At 41.2% G+C, this 24,394-nt stretch overlaps 1 protein-coding gene across 4 annotated transcripts; it reads right to left on the bottom strand.

The window, feature by feature from the left end:
• Window positions 1–3,385: 3,385 nt before the first annotated feature.
• usp31 (ubiquitin specific peptidase 31) lies at window positions 3,386–23,777 on the bottom strand. Of its 4 annotated transcripts, none has more exons than XR_013291210.1 (16): window positions 22,692–23,777; window positions 21,040–21,174; window positions 20,786–20,880; window positions 20,624–20,716; window positions 18,333–18,468; window positions 18,107–18,254; window positions 17,693–17,870; window positions 17,240–17,521; window positions 16,778–16,855; window positions 16,344–16,473; window positions 15,714–15,833; window positions 12,993–13,218; window positions 12,756–12,914; window positions 11,849–12,001; window positions 6,595–9,716; window positions 3,386–6,499 (listed from the first exon to the last, which is right to left on the bottom strand). XR_013291210.1 is itself a non-coding variant. In XM_077558482.1 (16 exons), exons 1-16 carry the CDS (start codon window positions 23,217–23,219, stop codon window positions 8,290–8,292), a joined length of 3,813 nt encoding a protein of 1,270 aa, XP_077414608.1. In that variant the 5' UTR covers window positions 23,220–23,777; the 3' UTR covers window positions 3,386–8,289. The 4 variants fall into 4 exon arrangements, 3 of the variants coding, with proteins under 3 accessions (XP_077414608.1, XP_077414607.1, XP_077414609.1); XM_077558482.1 differs by having other exon boundaries at window positions 3,386–9,716; window positions 17,240–17,334; window positions 17,410–17,521; XM_077558481.1 differs by having other exon boundaries at window positions 3,386–9,716.
• Window positions 23,778–24,394: the final 617 nt, after the last annotated feature.

Genomic DNA, 24,394 nt, shown 5'->3' with positions numbered 1-24,394 from the left:
GTATTTTGTTATACACAATCGTTTAATGCACTATTATTATGGATAATAACAGTGAATCCCTTAAAAGTTGATTTATTACATAATTTACTTTTTTGTAATTATGCACCAAAAAGTGATTCATAAATTTTCGCTCACAACCCTCTCCACGGCCATTTTAATTGAATTGTAGGACACAACAAAGTAAATAAACAACAGCCAAGTTAGGGTATATAATACTCAGTATTTACAATATTTACAGAGAATGGATGGATGGCTGGATTCATGAAGTCAAAGATGGTGAATTGCCAATTAGTTGAATATTTCATATGATATGCGATACATGTACTGCAGCAGAGTAGTGATAAATGGAGCTTGTGTTGACGATGTAAATACAGACGGGCTCGGGATACGGTGCTCATTAAGAGACGTTACAGTGATGCTACACAGCCAAGCCAGACCCTTGTATCGTTGCAATAAATAACACTTTACCTCTTTGACAAGCCTCATCCAATTTTCATTCTTCTTTTTATATAATGTAGCCAATACAGGCGGTAATAACGCAAACATTTATGCACTTACGAGCCCTCCTGTCACAAACGCTCTTTTTAAAGCATTCACCGGGAAATAAAAACGGCATGATGAATTGTTACGCTTACACTGTTGGCACATCGTAAGGGTGAAAAACGCAGCCGGTCTTTTTATCCTGAGGGAAGAGTCCACTTTAAATAAATTATATTAGTGCAGCCAATGACCAGCTGACTATAATTAGTTGACAGGTCAATGTGTTGCATTCATTTTTGAACAGTATGCGGGCGGAACAGTGCTTTCAACTTCTTCTTTTTAAATTTTAAATCCAGTACAGTACATTTGGTAAGAACGGTTAATTACAGGGCAGCAGCTAATGATTAGTTTAGTAATTGACTAATTTGACGATTACACATCATTCAAAATATTTATGGTTCTTACTTTTAGAAGCAAATTCCCTGAAAGTCGAGGTAAACCAGGATCAAACATAATCCTACGGCTATGTTGTGTTTGATCACATTTAAAAAATATAGACAGATAAGATTTACATCAAGCTAGGACTAGGCCTAAATCAGATTAGTAAAGATAAGGTCATTTAAGTGAGAGCGCAATTCAAGTAATCTACCGAAACCATGGCTGAAAGAAAAAAAAAACACGTTCAAAAAATTATACAGAAACAAGTTGTGGGAATTGAAACTAAAGCTCACACTGCAACTATTGAACGTAAGGAGTGCTAGGGCTGCCGTTTGGAATGAATTCAAAGCAGTTTTGCTTCTTCGGGAAATTGTGCAGCACAGCTGGTAGCAGCGATCATCAAATTGATTCAATGGATGTCTCCTCTCCACAAGTATTTGCCTGGCTGGCCTTGTAGTGAATGTCATTGTTCATTAAGATATTATAAATACTCCATGCTCCCAATCTATCAGTGCTCCCTTTCACTAAATTAAACCTGCCTCCTTGCAGGATTCATTTAATCTTCAATTTATTCCAATAGTAGCTCTAATCCACAATCTTGCAATTGGCTTTGCTTAAACCACAACATGCTAATTCTATGACTTTTTTAAGATACATCTGTGCAAGTGACTTCAAATTAGACCAGCTCAAACATCATATTAGTCTGGGACTAGGCTTAAGCCTGTTTTGTGAAACGGGCCATAAGATTCTTCTACACACGTACTACTAAATCCAAACTAAGCTACAACGTTGGCCCATGTATCTATATTAAAATCAGCCACTATAGGTTTTGTTTTGAAAGAAACGGATAAAAACAGAAAGGAAATTAACAGTAAAGTCACATTTTCTTGACTCCTGACAAACAAAGAGAATAAATGTACTCCGTTTTGGTTCTGTGGATCAGCACTGGTTGTCTGACTCGTTTCTTCCGTCCTTTGTGCGTACTTGGGAGGGAAACAGATCAAGTATCAATCTTCAAACGCTGTCAGCAGCAATGACCCCCACGTTCTCAACATATCAAAGTATTCTTCCACTCTGCGCGTCTGCGTCTTGTCCTGTGAGACATGTCAAGCATTCCTCCCTTTCCTTCTGTCTTGTCCTGTCCCGTGATGGAAATCAAACGCTCCTTGGTCACCATATGTGTGTCTGTCCTGTGTGATCTTGTCATGTCCTGTGACAGAAAATCAAACGTGCTTTCCTCTCCATCTGTTTGTCTGTGTCCTGTCCGGTCTTGTTGTAGAAATCAAATGATCCTTCTGCTCCGTTCTGTTTTTTTTTTCTGTGATAGATATCAAACACTTCTTCCTCTTTTTCTGTCTGTCCTGTCTTATCTTTTCCTGTGATAGACAACGGACACTCTCTCCTCCTCGCAGCCCATTTGCAGACTGTCCTGTCGGTGTCCTGAGAAATCAAATGCTCCTTTCATTTCAGCCCTTTTGATTCTGGAAATTTTTTTTAATGAGTTTTGATGTGATTTTAATGACAATTGAAGAGCAAATAAATGTTTTTAAAAATGCATCACCTTATATTAGCTTTTTTTTCATACTCCTGTTTTTAACTGTGCACGAGCACTTTACTATTGTCTGTCTTGTTGTTTTTTAGTCTTGCTGACACCTGGGAATGCGAGGAACGGAATTTCAATTGCTTTTTATGTATGTCTAGTACATGTAAAGAAATTGACAATAAAGTTGACTTTGACTTTTGATCAACTACTAACAATAAATTACACTTGCTTTCATTTCCAGTTTGTCTGTCTGTCTGTCCTGTCATCTCCTCCTTTCAAATGCTCCACCATCTCAATCTGTGTGACCATCTGTCCTGTCATCTCCTGTCCTGTGATAGAAATCAAATGCGCGTTCCTCTCCGACCATGTGCCTGTCCTGTGATGGTAACCAAATGCATCGACCTCTCTATCTGTGCACAAGGACCTTCCACGTTTTGAATGACATCCAACACTAGATAGCTCTTCTTTATTGTTCCATGCAGTTTCGGAATGGTTGCAGTACATCTGAGCAACATGTTTGACATCTGATAAAAGTAGAAGCAATTTTCCACCTATTTTCTGTTCTTGCGCCTACATTTTAGCGATTGTCCCCGTCCCAGTGGTTGTGCCTCAAAGCCAATAACCAGCTTTGTTCAATAAGACACAGCTCACGTAACCTTTAGCAGCTCCTTTTTACTGCATTCTAACCATCAATGACCATTGATCTCTGGTCACACAATGCAATACAAGAGGAGGCAAGAAAAGAAGTGGAAATGTCCTCCTGGTGATAAAAAAATACAATAAATGTGTATTAATAGTTCAGTATTTAATATTAAATAAATGAAGGAGTGGGGGCTTAATATACGTTGTCAAGCAGAGGCACATTTGTGAGGAAAAAGCGCCCCCTAGTGTGTGTATAAAGGAAAAAAATCCTCTTAAGTGACATTATTTTCCATCTGTTTTTATTTTACATAGGTAAACCAGCAACATATGTACACAATTGTTCATTTGAAGAAATAATACAAATAAAAAGTGCATACACGATAACAATAAAAAAAATATATATATTTAACACAGAAGACTTGAGTGATGTTGAATATTTTTTCCCCCTTGGTTCACATGGAAGTATAAACATAAAAAAAACAGCCTTGGTAAACCTGATGGGTTTTCTTAGATTTGAAAAAATAATAATAATAACACTCTTAGTGAGGGGAGGGGGATTTATTGCAGATTGCAGGGCTGTACCCAATAAATTGCCAAGACAAAAAAAAAGCTAAATACTGGATTGTACAAATCTATCAACAGACATGAGTACAACTCGCCAACGTGCTGTGCTTTCATTCAGCAATGTAGTGTCCTTAAGTAAAGTTGCCTTACTAAAAAAATAAAAAAGAGGACAATGTAAAAATTTAAAAAACAATCCAGTTGATGGAAACAAAATAACATTCTATCACTTTTACAGCTCCTTATTTTCTTCTTAATAAGGCTTCTTAAAACATTCAGTATATTTGATACTTTCCCGAGGCTTTCTATATATAATATATATGCACTGCAAATTTAATTTAGAACACAAACGTTCTCAATGTATGTTATATATTACCAGCAGGTCATTTGATGTGTGAAATGTGACCATCCTTTCCTCACATACTATAGTACAAAACTAGAAATGTATTACTTTTCATTATTGCATTTTGCTGCGAAAACTACAAATGAACTATTAATTACATTACATAAACACAATGCTCATTTGGGAGGTGCTAAACATTTTTTTAACAAACATCACAGTCGTAGTGTTGCGTCCTGCTGGTGTGCAACAGTAAATCTGGTTTTGTGTGTTTGTGTGTGTGTCGGAGCACCCATAGAGCACAAAGTACAGACAGTGGTGATATAGAATGCCGATGATGTGCATGTCGCGTGCAAATGAAGCTTGCATGATATGAGGAGACATGCTCGAGCACTACAGACTTGCATAGTTGATGACGAGCATGCTTGAGCATTTACTGTACATGCATCCCTTCTGTACATCCTTACAAATCGCAGTGACTCCAACGTGACATGATGCTACTTGAAGATGACAGGAAGACAATTTATTGCAGTTTTTCACAAAGAGTAACGCGTGCGTGCAAGAAAAAAGATGGAGGATCATGTAAACAGTCGATGTGAATACGTGATATGTTATGGACTAGCATCACAGTGCAGTGGTTAACATGGAAGCAAATAGCGGCCTGTTATAATTGCTACTACTCGTACAATTTTTTGTAACTTATTTTCTAAAATTAGTATTTAAACAATAATTGTATGTATAGGGCTAGCCTATTTTATTATACCCTTAATATGTTCCAGTCTGTGTATAGAGCATTACACATTTTGTCAGCCAGTCCACTTTAACCCAATCTTGTATTAAAGGCTGGCTCACTTTACAGGATGTAGTATACTCTGGGGTATGATCTGGCTAAAGCGAGGTACACACATACCAACAATCGAGACATATTTGAGCATGTATATAAAAAGGTCTGCTGCAGCTCCACTGTGAATTTCAAACCTAGAAACAACTTTACTGACGCACAACTGCCAGTAGATGGCAGAGATGTACCGGTTTGCATTTGAGATCAGTCCGGTTTGTATATACAGACGCTCCCCTACTTACGAACATTCGAGTTACGAACAACGGTACATACGAACATGTCTGCGCGCATGTCAAAAAATGTTCGGAAAGAGATGCTGTAAGTTAGATTTTGTATTGCGCACCTTTTTCCGAGTACTGTAGTGCTTCTTTCCGCCGCTAATACCGACGCTTGGCGCTGTGAGAGCTCACCCAGCATTGGAGGCTCAGCAACGTGTCGAGGAGGAGGAAGAAGAAGAAACGCCTGTCGCTCATAGATAAAGCCATCGCACTCTTCGAGCAGCAAGACCCAAATATTGAACGTTGCACAAAGGTTGCAAATCAATTGAATGATGCCATACAGTGCTACCGCATCATTTATGATGAAAAAAGAAGAAAACTGTGCAATCGTCGTTAGATCGCTTCTTTCGGCCAGTTTCTAGTAAATCCTCCAAGGAAGATACTCATCAACCCTCATCTTCTTCTCCGCGACCCTCAACTTCTTCCTACATTGAAGTTACGGAGGAGGAAGTAACTTTTGAAGCCCATTCCAGCGACGACGAAGAACCTCTCATGATATAAAATCCTCCTCCTCCTCCTCCTCCTCCATCAAATCCTTAAGCATCGAGTACATCTTCCAAAAGTAAGTTAAACTTCATTTTATTTATCTTATTACGTACATGTACATACTGTGTGTGTCTCTCGCTCTCTAACATACGTAGTACAGTACTGTACGTATTCTCTTTAAACATAAATTATAATACAAAATATAGCACTGAAGCAACTTACGAACAAATTCACCTTACGAACGATCGCTCGGAACGTAACTCGTTCGTAAGTTGGGGAGCGTCTGTACTACGACTGAGCAATTAATTGCATTTAGAATATAATTGAAATGGCAGAAAATTTGCGAAAAAGTTTTTACGCTTGGAGGGGGTGGATTTTGAAGCGTATTGATAAAAGGAAAATGAGAAATCATTTTGGAATTAATTAAAGAAGGGAATATTAATGCAATTTTAGATGGAAAACAGCAAAGAAATGCTAGGGTTCATTAAGAATTACAAAAGAAAACTCATACGATGTCATCGCACGTCGCAGTCGCTTCCTGCTGTTCTTTTTCTTCTTATTTTAAATTACTGATGGATCACATCTCTATAGTGTATACCGCCGCTGTAGTCCCCTCACATTATTCGCAGAAGAAGAACAGATGGAAACGGGCATAAGTCGCATGTCCGTTTTGCTCATAAATTTGCTTAAAAAATTCCAAACAAATTGATGGAAAACTGTCTAATTTTCTAATGGCAAAAGCTGCAATTTGACTGCTCATTGCTGTATTGAGAGCTGAGATGTGAAGGGTTTGGAGAGGGGGAGGGTTTACAGAACTGTAACACTGGCCCACACTAGCTTTCAGTCTCACGAGGCATTGAGACGGGTATCTAACATGCTGGATCTTTCACCTGGCAAAAAACAAACAAAACAACTATTGTGTGTTTTTTTCCCGACTACTGTCGTCTGTCAGCGCGTGTGCGTAATAGTGGGGCTGGTGTGTGACCTACCACGGCTGTTATATGTGTGTGTGGCAAAGGCTACTAAAAAATAAATAAAAAACAACAACTATTGGCTGTTTTCAACGCCTCTGAGCCGCTAGTCAACCTAGTGGCTTTTCTTCTTTGTATTTTCCAGCATTCTAGATATCCTGTGACATCATGCTGCCTCTCACAGGTCAGTGTTGGTACTACAACAGATTCATGAGTGTTACCAAAAAGTTTATCACACACATTCAAAAGAAAAAGTAAGACTAGTTGCCATTATTTTCCTCACCGTGTATGGTTTTACATTTCACAACTCTTTATGTGTGTACCCTGCTTTATGCACACTTGTACATGTTGTAAAATAACTATTGTATTTAAAAAAAAAATAGTTCTGTTAGGGTAGTGGAAAAGTAAAGGAGTCAGAACGAGGACATTTTAGTGTTTGTTTTTTTTAACGCCGTGACATCTTAGACTAGCAAATGCATGATGTGATGACAACACTATAGAAGCATTTTCAAGCAGATGAAGAAGTACATAACGAGTGAGGTACCGCAGGTGACGCTGCCGATTGGGTTCTACTGAGTCCTGCTTCTAAATCGATCAGTCTGATTGGAGCGGCGTCCCGTTAGCAGCACCACGTGAAGGAGGGCGTCAAGTCACATGACATGATAGTACCCTTTGATTCTAAGGCATGAAACTACATGATGCCGAGAAGACGCGCGGAAGGGTTACATTGTTAAAGTTTCTAGTGTTATCTCTACATGAGTTACTGGAGGAGAGGAAACTAGTCAACTACTCAAAGTGCAGAACAATACAACATTCCTACTCAGTGATGCATACAGTAGTAGACTAGTACCAGTTTGCGTTATTAGTGTTGAAAAGGCGCTTAAGATCATTTTTCATTTTCCTTTTGGAAAGACATAAAAACAACAGTTCATACTATATACTGTACTTTCTATACAGACGCATCTATAGCTAATATATATATATATATATTATTCATATTTTTTTTTAAAGGGTGTCATTCCAAAACTCAGCTTTTTTTAAGGAAAAAACAACCATATAAAAAACATTTCTATCATAAAATTTCAACCAAAACAGTTGTAAAATATCTGAAAAATCATAGACAAATTGGACTATTTTCTGGTAGAGTTTCATATGTTGGTGGTATTGACATTTTTTTCAAACCATTATTCTGTATGTGTTTGAGCAAATTAATTGGTTACTCAATCATTTATTAAAACATGGCTAGTATGAAAACACTTTTTGTAAGTGTTTGTATGTGGTCTCCACAGCACGCCAGGCCATTGAGATGTCATTGAGAAAGTCAGTTTGGGAGCCATTCACGAAGTCTGGATTTACACTGCATGCTTAAAATGACACAAATTCCATTTTTTCCCCTATAATTAGCACTTTTTTTTTTGCTTTTTGCTGTCGTGACATCAACCAAAATCTTCCAAATGTGGACAAAAATCTGATATGTGAATTCACAAATGCAGAATTTTCATTGATTCGTTGAAGGCATTAAATTGGAATTGGACACATGGACCTTCAGTGTAAATCCAGCCTTGGATATGATTTGAAATTCTAAAAAGAGTCAAAAGTTTGTTTTTGTGCGTGAAATTGGAATACTTAGCGCTATGAGTAGAAGGTAGGCACAAAGAATGTACAATAGCTGCATTTAGAGAGAGGAGTACGTACGTACGTTAGCTGTGTCACTGAGGCCGCTGCGTGGCACGTGCGGGCGATTGAGTGCCCAACGACAGCTTCCGAGAAGACGTTTTTCTCTCGATGGGCTTTTTCCCGTTAGCGGGAGACTTGAGACTCACGTCCGCGGTGGAAGACTTGGACTTGCCGACGTGCAGCAGAGATCGGCCGAGGGAGCCCGCGGGCTTGAGGGGCTCGGATTTTGTAGCGTCTGCGGGGGGCGGGAAAGCCGCGGCGGCGTCCGTCGCTTTTGCGTGTTCAACGCCACCCTCCTTAACCTGCCCGTTCTGCTTGCACGTCCTCTCCGAGGCCCTTTTGAAGAGCAGCGTGCTCTTCCCCAAGTCGGCCGACCGGCGGCTTTCCCGTTGTCGCAGGGCACTCTTGAAGAAGGACAAGCCTTTCTCCTCTGACTTGCTGCCACGCTGCAGGTCTCTGGTGGATACGCTGGGCGAGCGCAGGCTGGTGACGGAGGAGCTGCTGCTGGAGCTGCGCACGGACCTCCGCTCCAGCCGGCCGCTGTCCGCCGCCTTGGGGGCGGAAGAGCGCGTGGTGACGCTTCCTCTCTGAGCGTTGACCACAGAATCCCGACTGTAGCTTCTCTCCACCTGCCGCTTGCGACCGTTCTCCGGGTTTTTCTCATGGACGCCGGGGTTCTTCTTGGTGGTTGGAGAGGGCAATGCTGACGATTGAGAAGTTGAGCGCACGCACAGCCGATGTTGCGGCGTGGAGGCCGAGGGCGGGAGCGACTCCTTGGTTTTGGATGGGGTCCTGCTGGGAGTGGATATGCTTTTCTTCTCACTCTTGTCTTTAGTGGCAGTCGCCTTTTTCCCTTTCACAGGTGTGCTGGCGGGCGTTTCCGAAGGCGAAGGCTTGTGGGTTGAGCACAGGCGCTTCTTGGAGGTTTTTCCTGGCTCCTCTGCTTTGGTGGTTTTGGTGGCGGCAGCGCTTTCTGCCTTGGACACAAAACCGCCTGTGCTGCTCTTATGCTTCTGATCTTTCGTGGGGGCGTTTTGAATGTTTTGGTCTACTGCTGTAATTTGGTTGTTGTTTTCCGTTATCTTCTCCACAGGCGTAGGAGCGCGGCAGTACATCATGTCCAGAAATCTTTTGTTGTTTTCCTGCTCACTGTAATTGCTCTCCATCGCAGACAGCGGCGTCTTGCCGCCGAAGTAGCGCTCGTGCCGACTGTAGCTCCCGAAGCAGGAGGTGGACACACGGTCGTCGCAGGCCTCGCCGATTTTCTCAAGGGGCGGAGAGCAACGCGAGTCCAGAGAGAAGCGAGAGGGTGAGTTGGAGCGCATTTGCAACTTGGCTGAGAGTGACCACGAGGGTTTGACGGTGTTGTCGCTGAAGGCTAACGGGCTGGCAATGGACGACCGGGTAGTGACGCTCTGGCGCTGGATGCTCCTCACGAAGGGCCGGACGGAGAAACCGCCTTCAAACCAAAGAAAGGTTTCATGAACAACATCCAGTGTAATTTACTGTCAAAAAAACAAAACATCAAATGTTGTTTTGAAGGGGACATTTGTCAAATACATTTCTAAGGACTTGCTTACAAATAGTTGGGTTGCTAGAGTGCTTCCCAACCCATATATAATATATTATTATAAACAAGGCTGTTTGAAAATCCAAAACCACTTTCAAGCGATGGCCGGACAATAATCTGTAAGGACATGGGGCTTTTGCCCATGTTGGGAAAACATCAACTAGTTGTTGAAGAGATGTTAGTCTGTTTCCTGGCTACTTTTGAGGTGCCCTTGAGCAAGGCATCTTTTCCACACCCATGAAATCAAAAGTACTCCTTCCACACTACACTCACTCTGTCTATCCTCACATTCGTGTGTGTGTGTGTGTGTGTGTGTTCTAAGTTGAATTTGCCCTGATCACTAACAACTGCCCAATGTCAGTGAGACAAGAAATACAGTTTTTAAAGTATGTAAAACACTTGAACATAGGAGTATTTTGAGGGAACGAGGGATGCACAATATATTGAAAAAATATCGTCATTTCGATAATGGCCCGTAAAATATGTGTATTGCAGATTTGCAATAGGTTAAGTTTTAAGTCATTACAATTAATAAGAATACAGTGAGTCTGATTATTCTTCCACATGAAAAAAATATTTATTTCATTAGATAATAAAAATGGCATTCCTTTGTCAGTCCTTCTCAAATAGGGGAGAAGGGGCCCCTAGCGCGGTGTGTTGCGATTCCAGGGGGGGGGGGGGGGCACTTGTGACCCAAGGAAACTTTTTTTCTGTACTAGAATTATTCTAAATGTAATTGCACATCCGCTACAATACGTGGCAGTGGAGCGCTCATCGCCGCAGAGTGCGCAAGTAGTATTAGCGCCTCTGCAGATTTGTACTTAACAATTTTATAGAAATTTTTTACTATTTATAGTTGTGGTGGAGATTTGGCGGGAGGGTGAAATATTTTCTTGATTTCTTGGGGGGCATAACAAAAAATAATTGACAAGCACTGCTTTAGGTACATGTTAGATATGACAATGATATCGATATTACATTATTCAGTACCCATATCATATATTGCATGTTCTTAAAAGTGCATATTTTGTCGCATTTAATACTTAACATATAACAATTTTAAATAAATGATCAAATAATAAATACATACAGCACAGCACTAAATTGTCAGTGTCTGCATGTTCCGGCTCATTTAACTCAGTAAAATACCACACAGGCAGTAAGCGTGTTGCCAAACACTGGTAATAGCAAATACATAAGGTTGTGTATGCTGGCCACACGCTCCCGGGAAGGACATTATATGCTGAGGCAGCAGTCTGCGGCGCAAGTCACTCATTATGTGAGCCACAAACAGCGGGCCGAGCTCACATCTGTTTCAGTTTCGCACGGCAGGCGAGCTTTGCCAGAATGGAGGACCACCACGCCTTGTCCTTCATTGCAGCCCATCATGTCACATCGTGCTTTCTTGTTTGGTCGTTATAAAAAATTCAATACAAAGGTGAGGAGAAAGTCTTAAAACGGTTGAGTTGACTTAATGTTTCATTTGATTTTAACAGCAATATTGTTATTGGAGAGACCACATTCATGAACTATGATGTGTTACAAAGAAAACTAAAGTGTATCATGATACCCATTGAAGTCCAACCCAATGACGCTTTGGATACAGGCTTTAAAATAACTTGACAATATTCAGAAAGTTGTCAATCTGAAAAGCTTAAAAAGAGTTATAACAATTTAAAGCAGGTGTCTTAAAAGCATGTATGTGACATGCTTTCGTCAAAATACCCCAAGGATAAAGAATTACAGGTCACTTTTCACACACTATTTCTTGTCTTGCAGAAATTAGCCCGTTTCAGAATCCTGGTGAATTAGACAAGAACATCATTTTTACTTCACAATCAAATAAATATGTACTGCTTTTGAGAAGCTAATGCTGTTAATAAAAGATAATCTCTAGAGATACCCAACTACTTGCACACAAGCCATAAAAATGTCTGTCATAATTAAGTGAAACAATCTTGTATGCATGGCTCCTTTGTCACAAGAGAGAGCAAATGAAAGGAAACTAAGCTTGGCCTCACCGTCGTCTTCACTACGCTCTCCGGTGAACTCCACCGACTCCGCCAGCGAAGCCAGTGAGGTGCGTCTAGACGAGGCGCCGGAAGCTAGACTAGCAGCTCTGCTCCCGGGCAGCCTGTTGATCCAGTGGTCGCACAAAGAAGAACTAGTAGAGCCTGTGAGATGGATCATTAAGAGTCACTTTTGAACAGCACCAGGGATGTATACACAGTACTTAACTCCTATATGATTTGACAACCTTAGTCTAAAATGGATGAAGTTACTTTCTTTTCTGGTTGGTTTGTGCTGAGGGATCTTAAATACACAGTTGTGTGCCTTTCCACATCATGTCCAATCATTTAAAATGATCTTAGGTGGAATCCAATTAAGTTCTCAATCATCTCAAGGACCATCAGTGGAAACAGGATAAACAAGAGCTTTATTTCAAATTCATTTATTTAGAGTTTATTAAAGTTTTCATGCCTGCGACCCTCGTGAGGATAAGAGGTTAGAAAAATGGATGGATGTGGAGTAGAATTTTGAGGGGAAAAAATTATTTACCCAATTTTTGATTGTGGCAGTTGCATAACAAAATTTGGAAAAAGTGTTAATAATAATAATAATAATAATAATGCATTATATGGGTGAGGTAGAAGAGCAGAATGACATTTAAGTTGGGTATGCAGTTTTAAACAGGTGTGTTTTGAGTTGTGATTTAAATTGCGTAAAAGAGTCTATGTTTCTGAGTTGAGGGGGCAATGGGTTCAAGAGGCGGGGAGCACAGCGGTTGAATGCTCTGCTCCCCATGGTGGTAAGACAAGCGGCGGGAAGAGACGGGTGAATGGAGGAAGATGATCTGAGAGTGAAAGTCAAGCAATGTGAATACTTTCCACATGCTCTTTTCAGTCAAATGATCTGACCCAGACTGACCTGCAACAGAGCTGTTGGCTGACCAAGAGGGAATGGCGGTCCTACGTTGGTAGAAGAGTATGTAAGCCGTCTGCTGACACACGTCGTCATCGGCCACCGGTGCGACCTCGCTGTCATCAAAGCAGTACCACTGACCGTCCACGGAGTTCTTACAGTAGGCTGTGAGCACACACAAGAAATGTTTCTTTAAAAATGCTGCCCATCCCGATGACTCATCGGCTGTGATGTCTGCGTTACCCGTGTAGTGGCCCCCGTGCATGCTCCCGTGATGATTACACACGGCGTACAGGTCATACAGGAAATCGTCGGGGTTCCTTCCCAAGCCGTACGGTCTTCTCCACGGTGACCAGTGCGAAGGTAGGCTCCAACTGCTCTGGCTTCTCTTCACCACGTGAGGTGCCATGTCCATGCCCATCAGAGGGAATCTCACCATGTTCTGCATCTTCACCCTGCGGTCACCCTCCTATGGGCAAACAAAGAGAGGGATTTGCATGTACTGAAAAATCAAGGAGTAAAAGAGCGCACCGGTGTGACCTCTTATTTTATAGTTGTACCAATGATAAATTAGGGCGCAAATGCATCCAAACTATTTGCACTCTAGAGGTCTGTGACAAATGAACACGTTGCCTCTTTTCTGGTGAACTGTTGGCTTCCTGTTGAATTGGAGCTGGCCAATAAATCAAAATATGTGGGCATGTGTGTGTATAAGCATACAGTAAATACACTCTTCTTCTGGATTAGTAAAAGCCGTAGTTGTTAAGTTATATTAAAAATAGGAAAGGGCGAGTACCAATACCTGGTATCGGTATCGAGCCGATAGAAGACATATTTAATGGTATCGGTCCCCGCTCTTGTGGCCGTTTACCGGTCAGGAACTAAAGGCTGAAATAGCTATCTTGCATTTATTGACCGCCACAGGTACCTCGAGTATGAAAAATCTGAGAGCTTTTTCCTGCCACAAGTACTCGTTTATTTAAGGCTTTGGCGAGCAGACGCACAGGCTACTTTAAATTTAGCTACTTTAAATTTAGCCACTTACATCGCTAACGCAAGGGAAGGAAGAAACGGATGTTACTTATTTGATTCAAGCAGCGGGAACGAAGGAATAAAAAAATAAATCGAAGTTGCGAGCAGAAAGCAGAAATGGCGACGATGATCAAGGTTTCCGTAGGTGAACCTGCGGAAAGATAATTACCGGAGAGAGAGAGCACCCCGTAGCGAACGAGGCCAAGGGTGCGGCGACCCGCGGGAGCCCGCGCGGCCGGCTCAAAGCTGCGGGACGGCGGTCAGTGGCGCTCGCCGCCCCACGTCCAGTCAACCTGCTTCAGGCGGGGCCGCGGCTGGCGTGGGATAAGTTTCTGCATTTGCGCTCAAGGCGCCATGAATGGAGCAAACGACACGATACATGAATATGTTGTATAGGCCCTATGTTATTTTAGCGTGATGTGAAGGCCGCCACGTTACGTTTCAACTGGCTCCCGATGTGGCCTGTAGGGCAATACTCCAGTAGCTAAGTGTTTCGTGTCTACAGATTCATCACAAGCTTTTTTTTATTTTCTTTTTTACCTGTAACAGAATAAAATGCCTTAAAAATACCCTATTTAATTTGCCTTATTACGCCTACTGGTCAACTGCTCCAAATTCATAAATGCATAGAATGTGTACAATGTGTGTACAATTTGAAAAAAATTAACTGTTGATTTAAAAATAAGAAGGAAACCATTGCGCAAACTTGTTTTTTATTATTAAGTGAAAATGTCTTTATTTTTTCTTTGTTGTGTACTTTAAATTATTCTTTATCCAAGCAATACGCGATAGAATTTTCAGTTGAGTATTTGAATACTAAAATACTCGGTAGTTGCAGCCCTACTGTATTCCTTAAAAGGAAGTTTTACAAACACATATTTTGATTGGGACTTTTTTTCCCCCTGGCCACTGGATTATTTGTTTCATTTCATTTATCTATTTTTTTTTTAATTCATTTTGTGTGCTCTATGCAAAATGACTTATGAGCAAATTTAAAGAATATAATTGCCATTAATTTCAAGCAATTCTAAGGAAATTTGCTACAATTGGTCTTTAAAATAAAATCTGTCATTGTCTTTTATTTTATGTATCATTAAGTACTAATGGTATCGGCACTTGGTATCAGTTTCTGTGAGTACAGAAGATTTGAGTATCGGTATCGGTCTAAAAAAAGTGGAATCGAACATCCCTAATTATAAATATAAATGTTATTGTAAACTGTAATTATGCACAGGTGGCAGAATGCTGGATGAATGCTGGTGGCATTTAAGGAAGTTATGTACAGGCTATGAATAACTTCTTTTTTGAAGCTATGAATGTTAAGTTGATGTTAAAACGGATTTAAAATCAGTATATATTGATGTCTGAGCATTTTGCACAGGATTTTTAAAATAAATAAATAACACCTTTAAATAAATGTTTGTTGTTTATTTAATTGTAAATAATTCAAATTGTTATCGTCTAGAATGACAAAAAAATATATAACTTTTTTTTTAATCAAAATTTGATTTTTGGGCCATATGGCACCGCCCTATGCTGAACTAAATACTGCACATACCGGGAGAGTTGAGAGAGAGTTGAATTGAGAGAAAGCATGAATACACCCAAATGGAAAACACCACAATGGAAAACGCAACACAGAAGCGACCACGATAAAATATGCACAACAAAAATAAGGTAAAAAATCTTGGGATTTGGCGGATGGACTGCTTTGTTTAATGGCCAAGGTTAACATTTGTTGCATGAGTAGGGTGAGTGAACAAACGTGTTAATGTGTGTGAATTCAATTTAAGAAGTTAAAAGCAAAAGCTATTCATAAAGGGTAAACATGATGTTCTTGACATCAGGAAAAATCTGTAAATAAGCCACATAATTAAGTCACAAGGTTTAAAGGGGGGGGGGTTGCAGTTTATAGTCCAAACTCCAAGGTACCTGTCTGAACCTCTTGAGGTGCAGTATGAGCACATCCGGCAACGTCCACAGGCTGAGCTTGATGCGGCCCTGTTGCAGCTGTTTGCAATGTGGGCAGCGCCAGGCGTCATCCGGGGCCAGCTGAAACACACGAGAACCACAACATCAGTCGTCAAGGACAAGCTGGTTTAAAATAGCAAAAACAAGACACTTGCTTTCTCCTCGTTTTCTACCCCACTGCATTCTTTTCGCGCAGCGGCGACTGGAACCACAATGTTTATGTTGGAACTCACTTCACGTGTCTAGGTTAGTCCTACCGTACCATTAGGAGTCAAATACACAGCAAAACCACACAGAGCTAAACACTCTGTTATTAGTGTCAGAATGAGCACTGAGATAAACATGGAGAAAATTTCCCCACTGACATGCTCTGAGCAAAATGGAGACACACAGACGGAGATATACAGTATTTATTTCTAGGGATATACATTTGGGAACTTTTCCTTGATCAACAATTGGGTCAATTATTACCTTACTTTCAGTTGGGCCTGAGTTAATCGCGACACAAGTTAATCTTGATGTTTCATTGATCAAATTGTGCTTCATCATCAAGTGTGAATAAGCTTTATTGTGCCTATCATGAGGGTTTACCTGCTCCTCTTTAGTGTAGAGCTGGAAACACTGAGCCAGTGTGCAGGCCTGCGGCTGGTGGTGCTGTTCTCTGAGCAGATACACACTCTCAGCGTCAGGGATGTACTCCTCCTCCGTGTGGCCGAACAGACTGCGGTTAAAATAAAGTCAATTTGCTTGTGGTGTTCTGGGTTAACACAATTAAGTTAAAACATGACAAAACCCGGCAGAGGCCAATTCATTTTTGCTTTATTGCAGGCAGCTTTCCACCGATAATAAATGGCCTTTCATTATGCCAGAGAATTACATATTAAAATGTCTACAAAATAAAAGACATAATCAACCTTTTGACCGCAATTTTTAAGTATAGTCATATCAAAGTGGCTCAGAGAAATATGCTGTTCTTGTGTTAAACTCACTTTTAGCATATGGATGACAAAATATACCCCACTTACTAGTCTTTGGTCTCTTTGTCCCACTCCACCACAATCTTCACGTGGGGAGGTCCGCCCTGTCCACAGGATTTGTATGCTCTGAAACCCCCACACACAAAACAACACCAATCCAAGATAGTTAAGTGACTTTAGTGCAAAGTTGTGCATTCAACGACCCAAGCTACAATTTCTCGTAACAGAAGCATGCAATCAAAGTTCCATCATATTTATCATGACAGCCCCCCTAAGGACAAAAATTCAACGGTGTTTTTGACTGATGCATCTTTGTGCCTGAGTGGTGTTCTGGCTTGCTTCATGCAGGCCAGGAAAGAAGAAAAAACACCTTAAACTGGCATTTGAAGACATGCTAGGACCTGTCATTGAACTGTGCTGTGAGTTGGTAAACAACATGCTTCTTGCGGGTGTGATTGATGATAAGAGTGTTTTCCTTGACGTGAAATTCGAGATGCCAAAACAACTGACCTGTCCACCGTGGGGTGACACAACGGTCGCTCGTCTTGAGGGAGGAGGTAGGTAATCCCAACAACGCCAACCACACGCAGACTGAAAGGCCCCACCTGTGTGTGGAGATTGTTCCACAAAAGCTCCAACAATTTACTCAATCTATAACAAAATATATATATATTTCCTACCTGAATATAAACCCCAGGTCGCAAAAGATGCCGCATTTTCTCCAGAATCTCCTTCTGTAGTGTGTCCCAGGTGGCCGTGCGCTCCATGTACAGTACAAAAGGCAAGCCAAACCTAAAACAACAAAATCAACACATCATCCGTTAGTTGTTATGTGGCAGTTCCTTATTCTTTAGGTACTGTAGTAATGGCTCAAGTGTTATTTTGAGAACACAAAACTGAGTTTACCAAAGTGCACATCTTAAGCCATAGAAGCATAACAGCACAGATAGGAGTTAGGTTGACCTTTTTGCTTGATGGCCAGTGCAGGCTCTGTTGCACACCAGCAGGATAATTTTCTCTGGTGCTAGGTTCTTATTTGGGGATGTCACGGGGGTCAAGACGCCCTGCATAAAAGACGACGTGCAGCCGTTTTCCACGCTGTACTTCAAGTTGTTGTGATTCAGGTTGGCCAGAAGACTTCCTGTACAAAGTAATTAGTTATCTTAGGCTGGATTTAAACTGCAAGTTTGTATCAAATTTTTGATCCATGTTTGGGAGAGGCTTGATCCAATTCCATGCTTTTTTTTTTCTATTTAAGCTGCCATGATACATATTGCAATTGTGTCAATTGAACCATGCAGTGTGAATCCAGCCTTCCACCTAAGTGTTGATTAGTGTGAAAAAAAAGAAGAAAAAAAAACACAAGACAGGAGTTACCTCTTTTTGTGCGCAGGTTCTCTTGTTTAAATGTCTCCGGTGTCTCGAAAGCAAAGATGGAGTCGCTCTCTTGGATGATGTCCAGATCATCATCGTCGTCGCAAAAGGAACGATGGAAGCCATCATAGTACATTTCAGTCATAATGAACTAAAACAAACAGGTACGTTAAGTATGTGTACGAGTTGAAGCAGAGTGGATTTGGCTGTCAAGAAGCAGCAGTAACACCTGGTCCATTGGCATGTTGGTCTCACGTGACACGGCATCTCGCAGGCGGTACACGGTGCTGTTGAGGGGCACAGCCACCCCGATCCTCAAACAGTGAGAGTACTTCCCCTGGTAGACCACGGTGACATATAGCGGCCTGGAAAACAAACACACACACATTCATTCATTCATTTTAAAAAGGGTTATTTTCCTACGCTGTAAATTGAATTTGTACGCCAGTCTGAATGCACCATAGTCTATCATTAACCGTACACAGCTGTGAAGTACTTAGAGTAAGCCTGTGTTTGGAATCACTCACTCATTCCCTACAGCCTAATCACTATATAGCAATTTTCATATAGTGGACCATATACAGTAAGGCTGAAGGATTATGGAAAAAATAATCTCAATTATTTTGATTGAGATTGAAATCACGATTAATAAAATGATTATTCATTCATTTTAAAACATAATATTTGTTGCTACTAAAAAAAAAAAAAAAAAACTTAACTACCGTTACTCAAAACTATGATCATAGCCTTATGCCCATTCATCCCTTCAAACTTTATTCCTGAACACTATTCTTGGTGTCAAGTATAAAATAACATTGTAACTATCATGTGAAATTCAAGCCTCTTGCATTTTCATTCTTCATTTTCAAACTTAGGCATTACACTCCCCTCTTTATTATATTTATTTAATCTCACGATATTTTCATAAATCTGATTTAGTGGGCTAACCTGGGACGTCAGGGATTGTATTTTGTGCAATGTCATGTTGAAATGTGTGTTTGTACGACAAAATAAAAGTCCTTGGATATTTCTATCCTTGAATTTTGAGGAAATTTTCTAGAATCCTTGAGAACTCAGCTTTTAATATGACTTAAAGGACAGCGAGAAATCAAATTACTAAGAAAGCAAAATAAGAAATTAGAATATACACTAACATAGAAATGGAAAACAAAAACTGGGTGTTGCTATGCATTTTGGCCTCTTAGGGGCAGTGTGCTGTCATGCATCCATGGACACTACTATGAGAACAGAAGAAAATTGTGATTTAACTCTATTAAAATAACTCGTTATTCACAGATTGGGAAGAATTTGTGCCTTTGAGTAGTGTTCTCTTACCTGTGGGTATGTGTTCAGACTGCAGTTATGTGTGAATATTTGTTATTTGAAGGAAAATTACTCCATAAGCTAATGCTAATTTCCTGTTAAGCATTTGAAATGGGATCCTCCATTACTTTAGCATAAGCACTAGACAGTTTTAAAGATGAAGCATGTTTTGTATTTTAAATATACAGTGGATGTAATCCTCCTTTCCTTGTCATGTGTTTAGTTTTACAGTTAACTTCAACTGGGGTGTCATTAAGTAGCTTAAAGGACGCTTAGGAATCACACAATCACAATAGAAGCAAAATAATGCATTCAGGGTACTTTCACAATGTAGGAAACATGTAAACGCACCGTGCCATTCTGCACATTAATCACTTTTCTTCTGTTATTAAATTTTAAAAATCGAGAAAAGGCTAAATCAAAATCATGATAACATTTCGATTAATCATCCCGCCATAATATACAGCAGCAGTGATACCACAATACCAAAATTGTTTAATATCACCTGTTTAAAGTAAACTGAAAATTAAAAAAAAATAAAATAAAATGACGTGTGCTGCTTTTGAAATGTATAACCTTGTTTAAAATATAAAAATTGCTCCATAAAAGAAAGATTTTGTCACAATGCAGACGTGTAAAAGCCAGCACACATCTCTCTTTTTTTCCTCTGCTTTATTGTTTGGACAGTTCATAATAGCCTCATCACAAAAGTCAAAACTAAGCTCAGTAGAGCACAGATGTGTATTGAGCCATTGGTTTCAAGTCTCCCTGTATTTAAATGTAAACAAGTACACTGTATAGAAAAGCAGCTCATGAATTAGTATGACAGTTTCCTTGCCTGTGTCATTTTCTCCTTTGTTTTTTTCTGTACTGACACAGTGCCGTTGTTGTTAATATTTGTCAACTGTGGGTGTGTGAAGTCCTTTGAGACTTTTGTGATAAATGGCTATATAAATAAACTAGACATGACTTGAATGCATCATGGGATACATTGCTTATCTAGCAAGCATCGTCTGTACTTTTATTACACTGGGGGATACATCGAGGGCACTTTAAAGGGGATAACCTATGCTCACTACAAACGCCACTACAAAATGTAGAACTCACTCGATAGGGCACCACGTCTGGGCCATTGTAAACCGAGGACCCCCCTGTTGTAAAACAGCAAAACTTTGACACCGCAATTTGTCCACTTACCGCGTGTGTGGTAGTGGGATGGGTAAGGAGATGCACAGGAAGGGGTCAAAGGTATTGCTCTGTTTTTGGCAATGGGGGCAGGTGAGGGAAGACCTTAAAAAAGAATAACTATAAGTCAACTCGTACTGTAGACACACGGTAAGGAATGTAGCAGACGTTTACCTGTACTGAGCCTGGAAGAGCTCCTGTACAAACGAACCAGCTGAGATGGGCGGGGAGGGTCCTTCTGTGGTTCGGTCATCTTCGTCGATAGGTGGCTGAACAAGCACAAACGTGTTTTTATGACGGCAGAACTGAAAGTCATAAATAATGCAGGTGCAGCAGGCTTTTACAGTAGCCTCGCAGCCATTCTCATATGTCACATTCAAGTTCACATTCATATTTACACAAATCTACAAAGTATATCAAAACCTCACCCTCATGGTTGGCCTGCCGATGGGTTTGACGGTGTTGAGGTCCTCGTGCACTCGGTCTAGCAGCCACAGCAGGAACTCTTGGGCATCGTGCTGAGCGTTCCCTTTAAACTGTGTGGCGTTCTTGGACACCGCGTTCTGCAACAGACATTCGGGGTGCGTTTAGTCGTGTTTGGATTAGCACAGCTCAGTGTACCCAGAAGAAGAGCGACAATGCCTTTTATGTGCAGTACAGTACATCTTCAGTTAATCACTATTTAAGTACCCCCCCACCCCCCCACACACACACACTAGACTTTATTTAAGTCTATGGTGGGACCATACTTGGAGAGCTAAGTATTCTTTGAGGTGGTACTTGGTGGAAAACTTTTGCAAACAACTAAACTAAGGCATTGATCACCAGTTTGGGAAACCTCACCGGAGCCTAAAACTTTTCTACTTTTTCTACCATGAAAAACAAAACAACTACACCGTACACACATTAGGCTATTGACATTTAGTGATAGGAATTCTAGGTAAGCAAATTAAAACCTAACTTAATTCTATCATATGGAAATAAATGTGGATCTAAAAGAACTTAGCTTGCATACAATATTTTAGCACCAGATATTTATTCATTAATTTTAAAATTAAATTTCAGTAAAAAGTACATAAATATTTAACTTTTTTTTGTATTTATTATAGGTATCTTTTTGGACATTTTTTCGCGTATTCATCATTGGAATTTATCTGCTAGTAAGTCGTAGCAATGTAACAATAACGGCAATAGCGCGATATTAAAATTGCCACAATATCATTTTCATTGTCGTTGCTTGAAAGCCATAAGGCGCTTTGCGTTTTCTGTGCCAGTAAATAGACTGCTGCCTTGGCAGCATTTTTCACAACCCCATTTTTGCTCAGCGAAGATGTCAGCAATGTTGAACAGTCTACGCTGGTACGGCTGAATAGATGGGAGGTGGGGCTGAGGATTAAGAAAGTCAACGCGAAACACGGAGGTGTATGCGAGATGTGGAAGGAAATAAGTGTTCAGCAATTGGTAGTGAAGCGGATCCAAATGGGAGCATTGAAACATTCTATTGATGTATATTACACATCAACAGATGGTACAGTGGCGTGTTTCAAACTTATAGCGTAGCAGATGTGTGTCGTCATGCATGCTGTGATCATGACGTATCTGATCAACTGTTGAAAGGAGACTGAATCACTCCTCTTTCATCTATTACCACTTCAACCATCAAAGTTTATGTAGGAAATAGGAATGGGAAAAAAAGATTTGTTGGTTTGTTATGAGTGTGTTAATGTTAAATGCTGTGTGTTCTATAAGCACTTTGTGTCAGCTGCGTCTCTTTGAAAGCGCTATAAAAAAAGATGACGTTTCCCCCATCTTAATGTGTTCGATAGCTGCCCCACACTTTTCAGAAACACACCCCAAAAAATCTTCCACAGACAATGTCCCACCTATCTTGTCACAGCTAAAATGTAAGCAGAGCTGCATTGAGTTTTATTGACTGGACAGATGAACATTACCTTCAGAAAATTGTCTCCTTTAAAGTTTATTCGCATACAGAAAGAGTTTTGAACTTCTGTTGTGGTAAGAGTCGGTATAAATGTAAAAATGATGGTCTTTTAGTGCCCATCCCGTGTGTCAGCCTTACCTTAAAGTCTCGGCTGTGCTGGGGGGTGTACTCAAAAGTCCATAATGCCCGAACAAGCCCAGACAATTGCTCTGTCACTTCCCCCTTGGCCAAGGGACCTTTTTTCTGCAGATGGACCTCATTTGTCTTTGGTTTGTCCTCTTCGTTCGCCTGGCTTTGCCTAGAGTGCTCCAGGACGAGATACTCCGCAAACAGCTCCGTGTTGCTAAGGCATTGCAGAATGGCATTCATGAAGCAGGTATTGCCGTGGTTCTTCAGCCCGGCCACGCCAGGAATCCTGTCGCCGGAGAGCAACAGCCCGAGATCCCCGTCTTCCAAGGGTGCTTCCTTAAGTCCGGACTGAAACGCGGAGAAGCCCCCGTCATCCTTGTCGTCGTCGGTTTGCACTTCCGAACCAAAGTGGGACAAGGCTGTGAGTGTCCTGAGGATTCTGCTCATAAAACTACCCACGGAGCGAACCGAGCCTCGCCTGAACAGCTTCTTGCCGAAGCTCGTCTTCTTGTCCTTGGTGGTGGCTTTACACGACATGATTGTGCCCTCACCCACTAGCCGGCGTCAAGGGAGACCTTCAGCGGCGTGCTGTCCGCCAACGCTCCATTGCGCAAACAACCCCGAGCCGAGTAAACTAACCCTTCGCCAGGCATAGCATTGCCACTAAAGTCTCTCGCCCCACTTGTTAAATAGCATACCGAAAACTATAAGACCCCTTTGGGGATATTAAAACCACCGCCGCGCTCGCTTGTTCCTTCCTGTGTGGCGGCTGCAAGCTCCGTCCAGAGTTGCCTCACTTTGCGGTTGACTGCCGCATAGCGACGAACCAACTCCGGCTTTACCTTTCGGTCGAAGATCTGTGGTGTCAGCCGATGTGGCTAACGCTAGCAACACAAACGGGGCCGAAAAAACGGCACCGGTCGTGTTTAGCAGAAAGGTCTAGCTCCAACAAGCAGCGATAGTCCGCCATGGCGAGCGCGGGGTGACATTCCATGTAGAGAGCGTGTCACATGCGAAATTATATGAACATTGTTTGCATATTTTGGTAGCACGTTCGTTATCGGGTGCCATGGAGCAGAAAGCTTTCTGTTTCTTCTTCTCGTTGTTGTTTGTTTTGGCAGACGAGTGGCAAGTAGATAAACGCAGATGTATCGCCCCCTATCGCACTGGCGTAAAATAACAGTGACATAAAAGGAAAGTGAAGGAAAGGGCAAAGATTCCAGTTCTCGGCTTTGCATGTGGGTGGCGCAATAAGCACGCAGTTTATAAACACCTTGCGAGGGACGAGTGAAAAATTTAATGAGATTCATCCATCCATCCATCCATTTTCTTGGCCGCTTTTCCTCACAAGGGTCGCGGGGGTGCTGGAGCCTATCCCAGCTGGCTTCGGGCAGTAGGCGGGGTACACCCTGAACTGGTTGCCAGCCAATCGCAGGGCACACAGAGACGAACAACCACACTCACATTCACACCTAGGGACAATTTGGAGTGTTCAATTAACCTGCCATGCATGTTTTTGGAATGTGGGAGGAAACCGGAGTACCCGGTGAAAACCCACGCAAGCACGGGGAGAACATGCAAACTCCACCCAGGAAGGCTTAATGAGATTTAAAAATAAAATATATAAAAGAAATAAAAACGTTTCTTACAATACTGGTACTGTTGATTGGCAGTGTTTGTGTTTATTTTATGTCATTCATAAAAAAAAAAAT

The sequence above is a fragment of the Vanacampus margaritifer genome, chromosome 2 (assembly GCF_051991255.1).
Source record: "Vanacampus margaritifer isolate UIUO_Vmar chromosome 2, RoL_Vmar_1.0, whole genome shotgun sequence".
NCBI classification, from domain to species: Eukaryota; Metazoa; Chordata; class Actinopteri; order Syngnathiformes; family Syngnathidae; genus Vanacampus; species Vanacampus margaritifer.
This window is presented reverse-complemented; position numbering and strand designations above follow the sequence as displayed.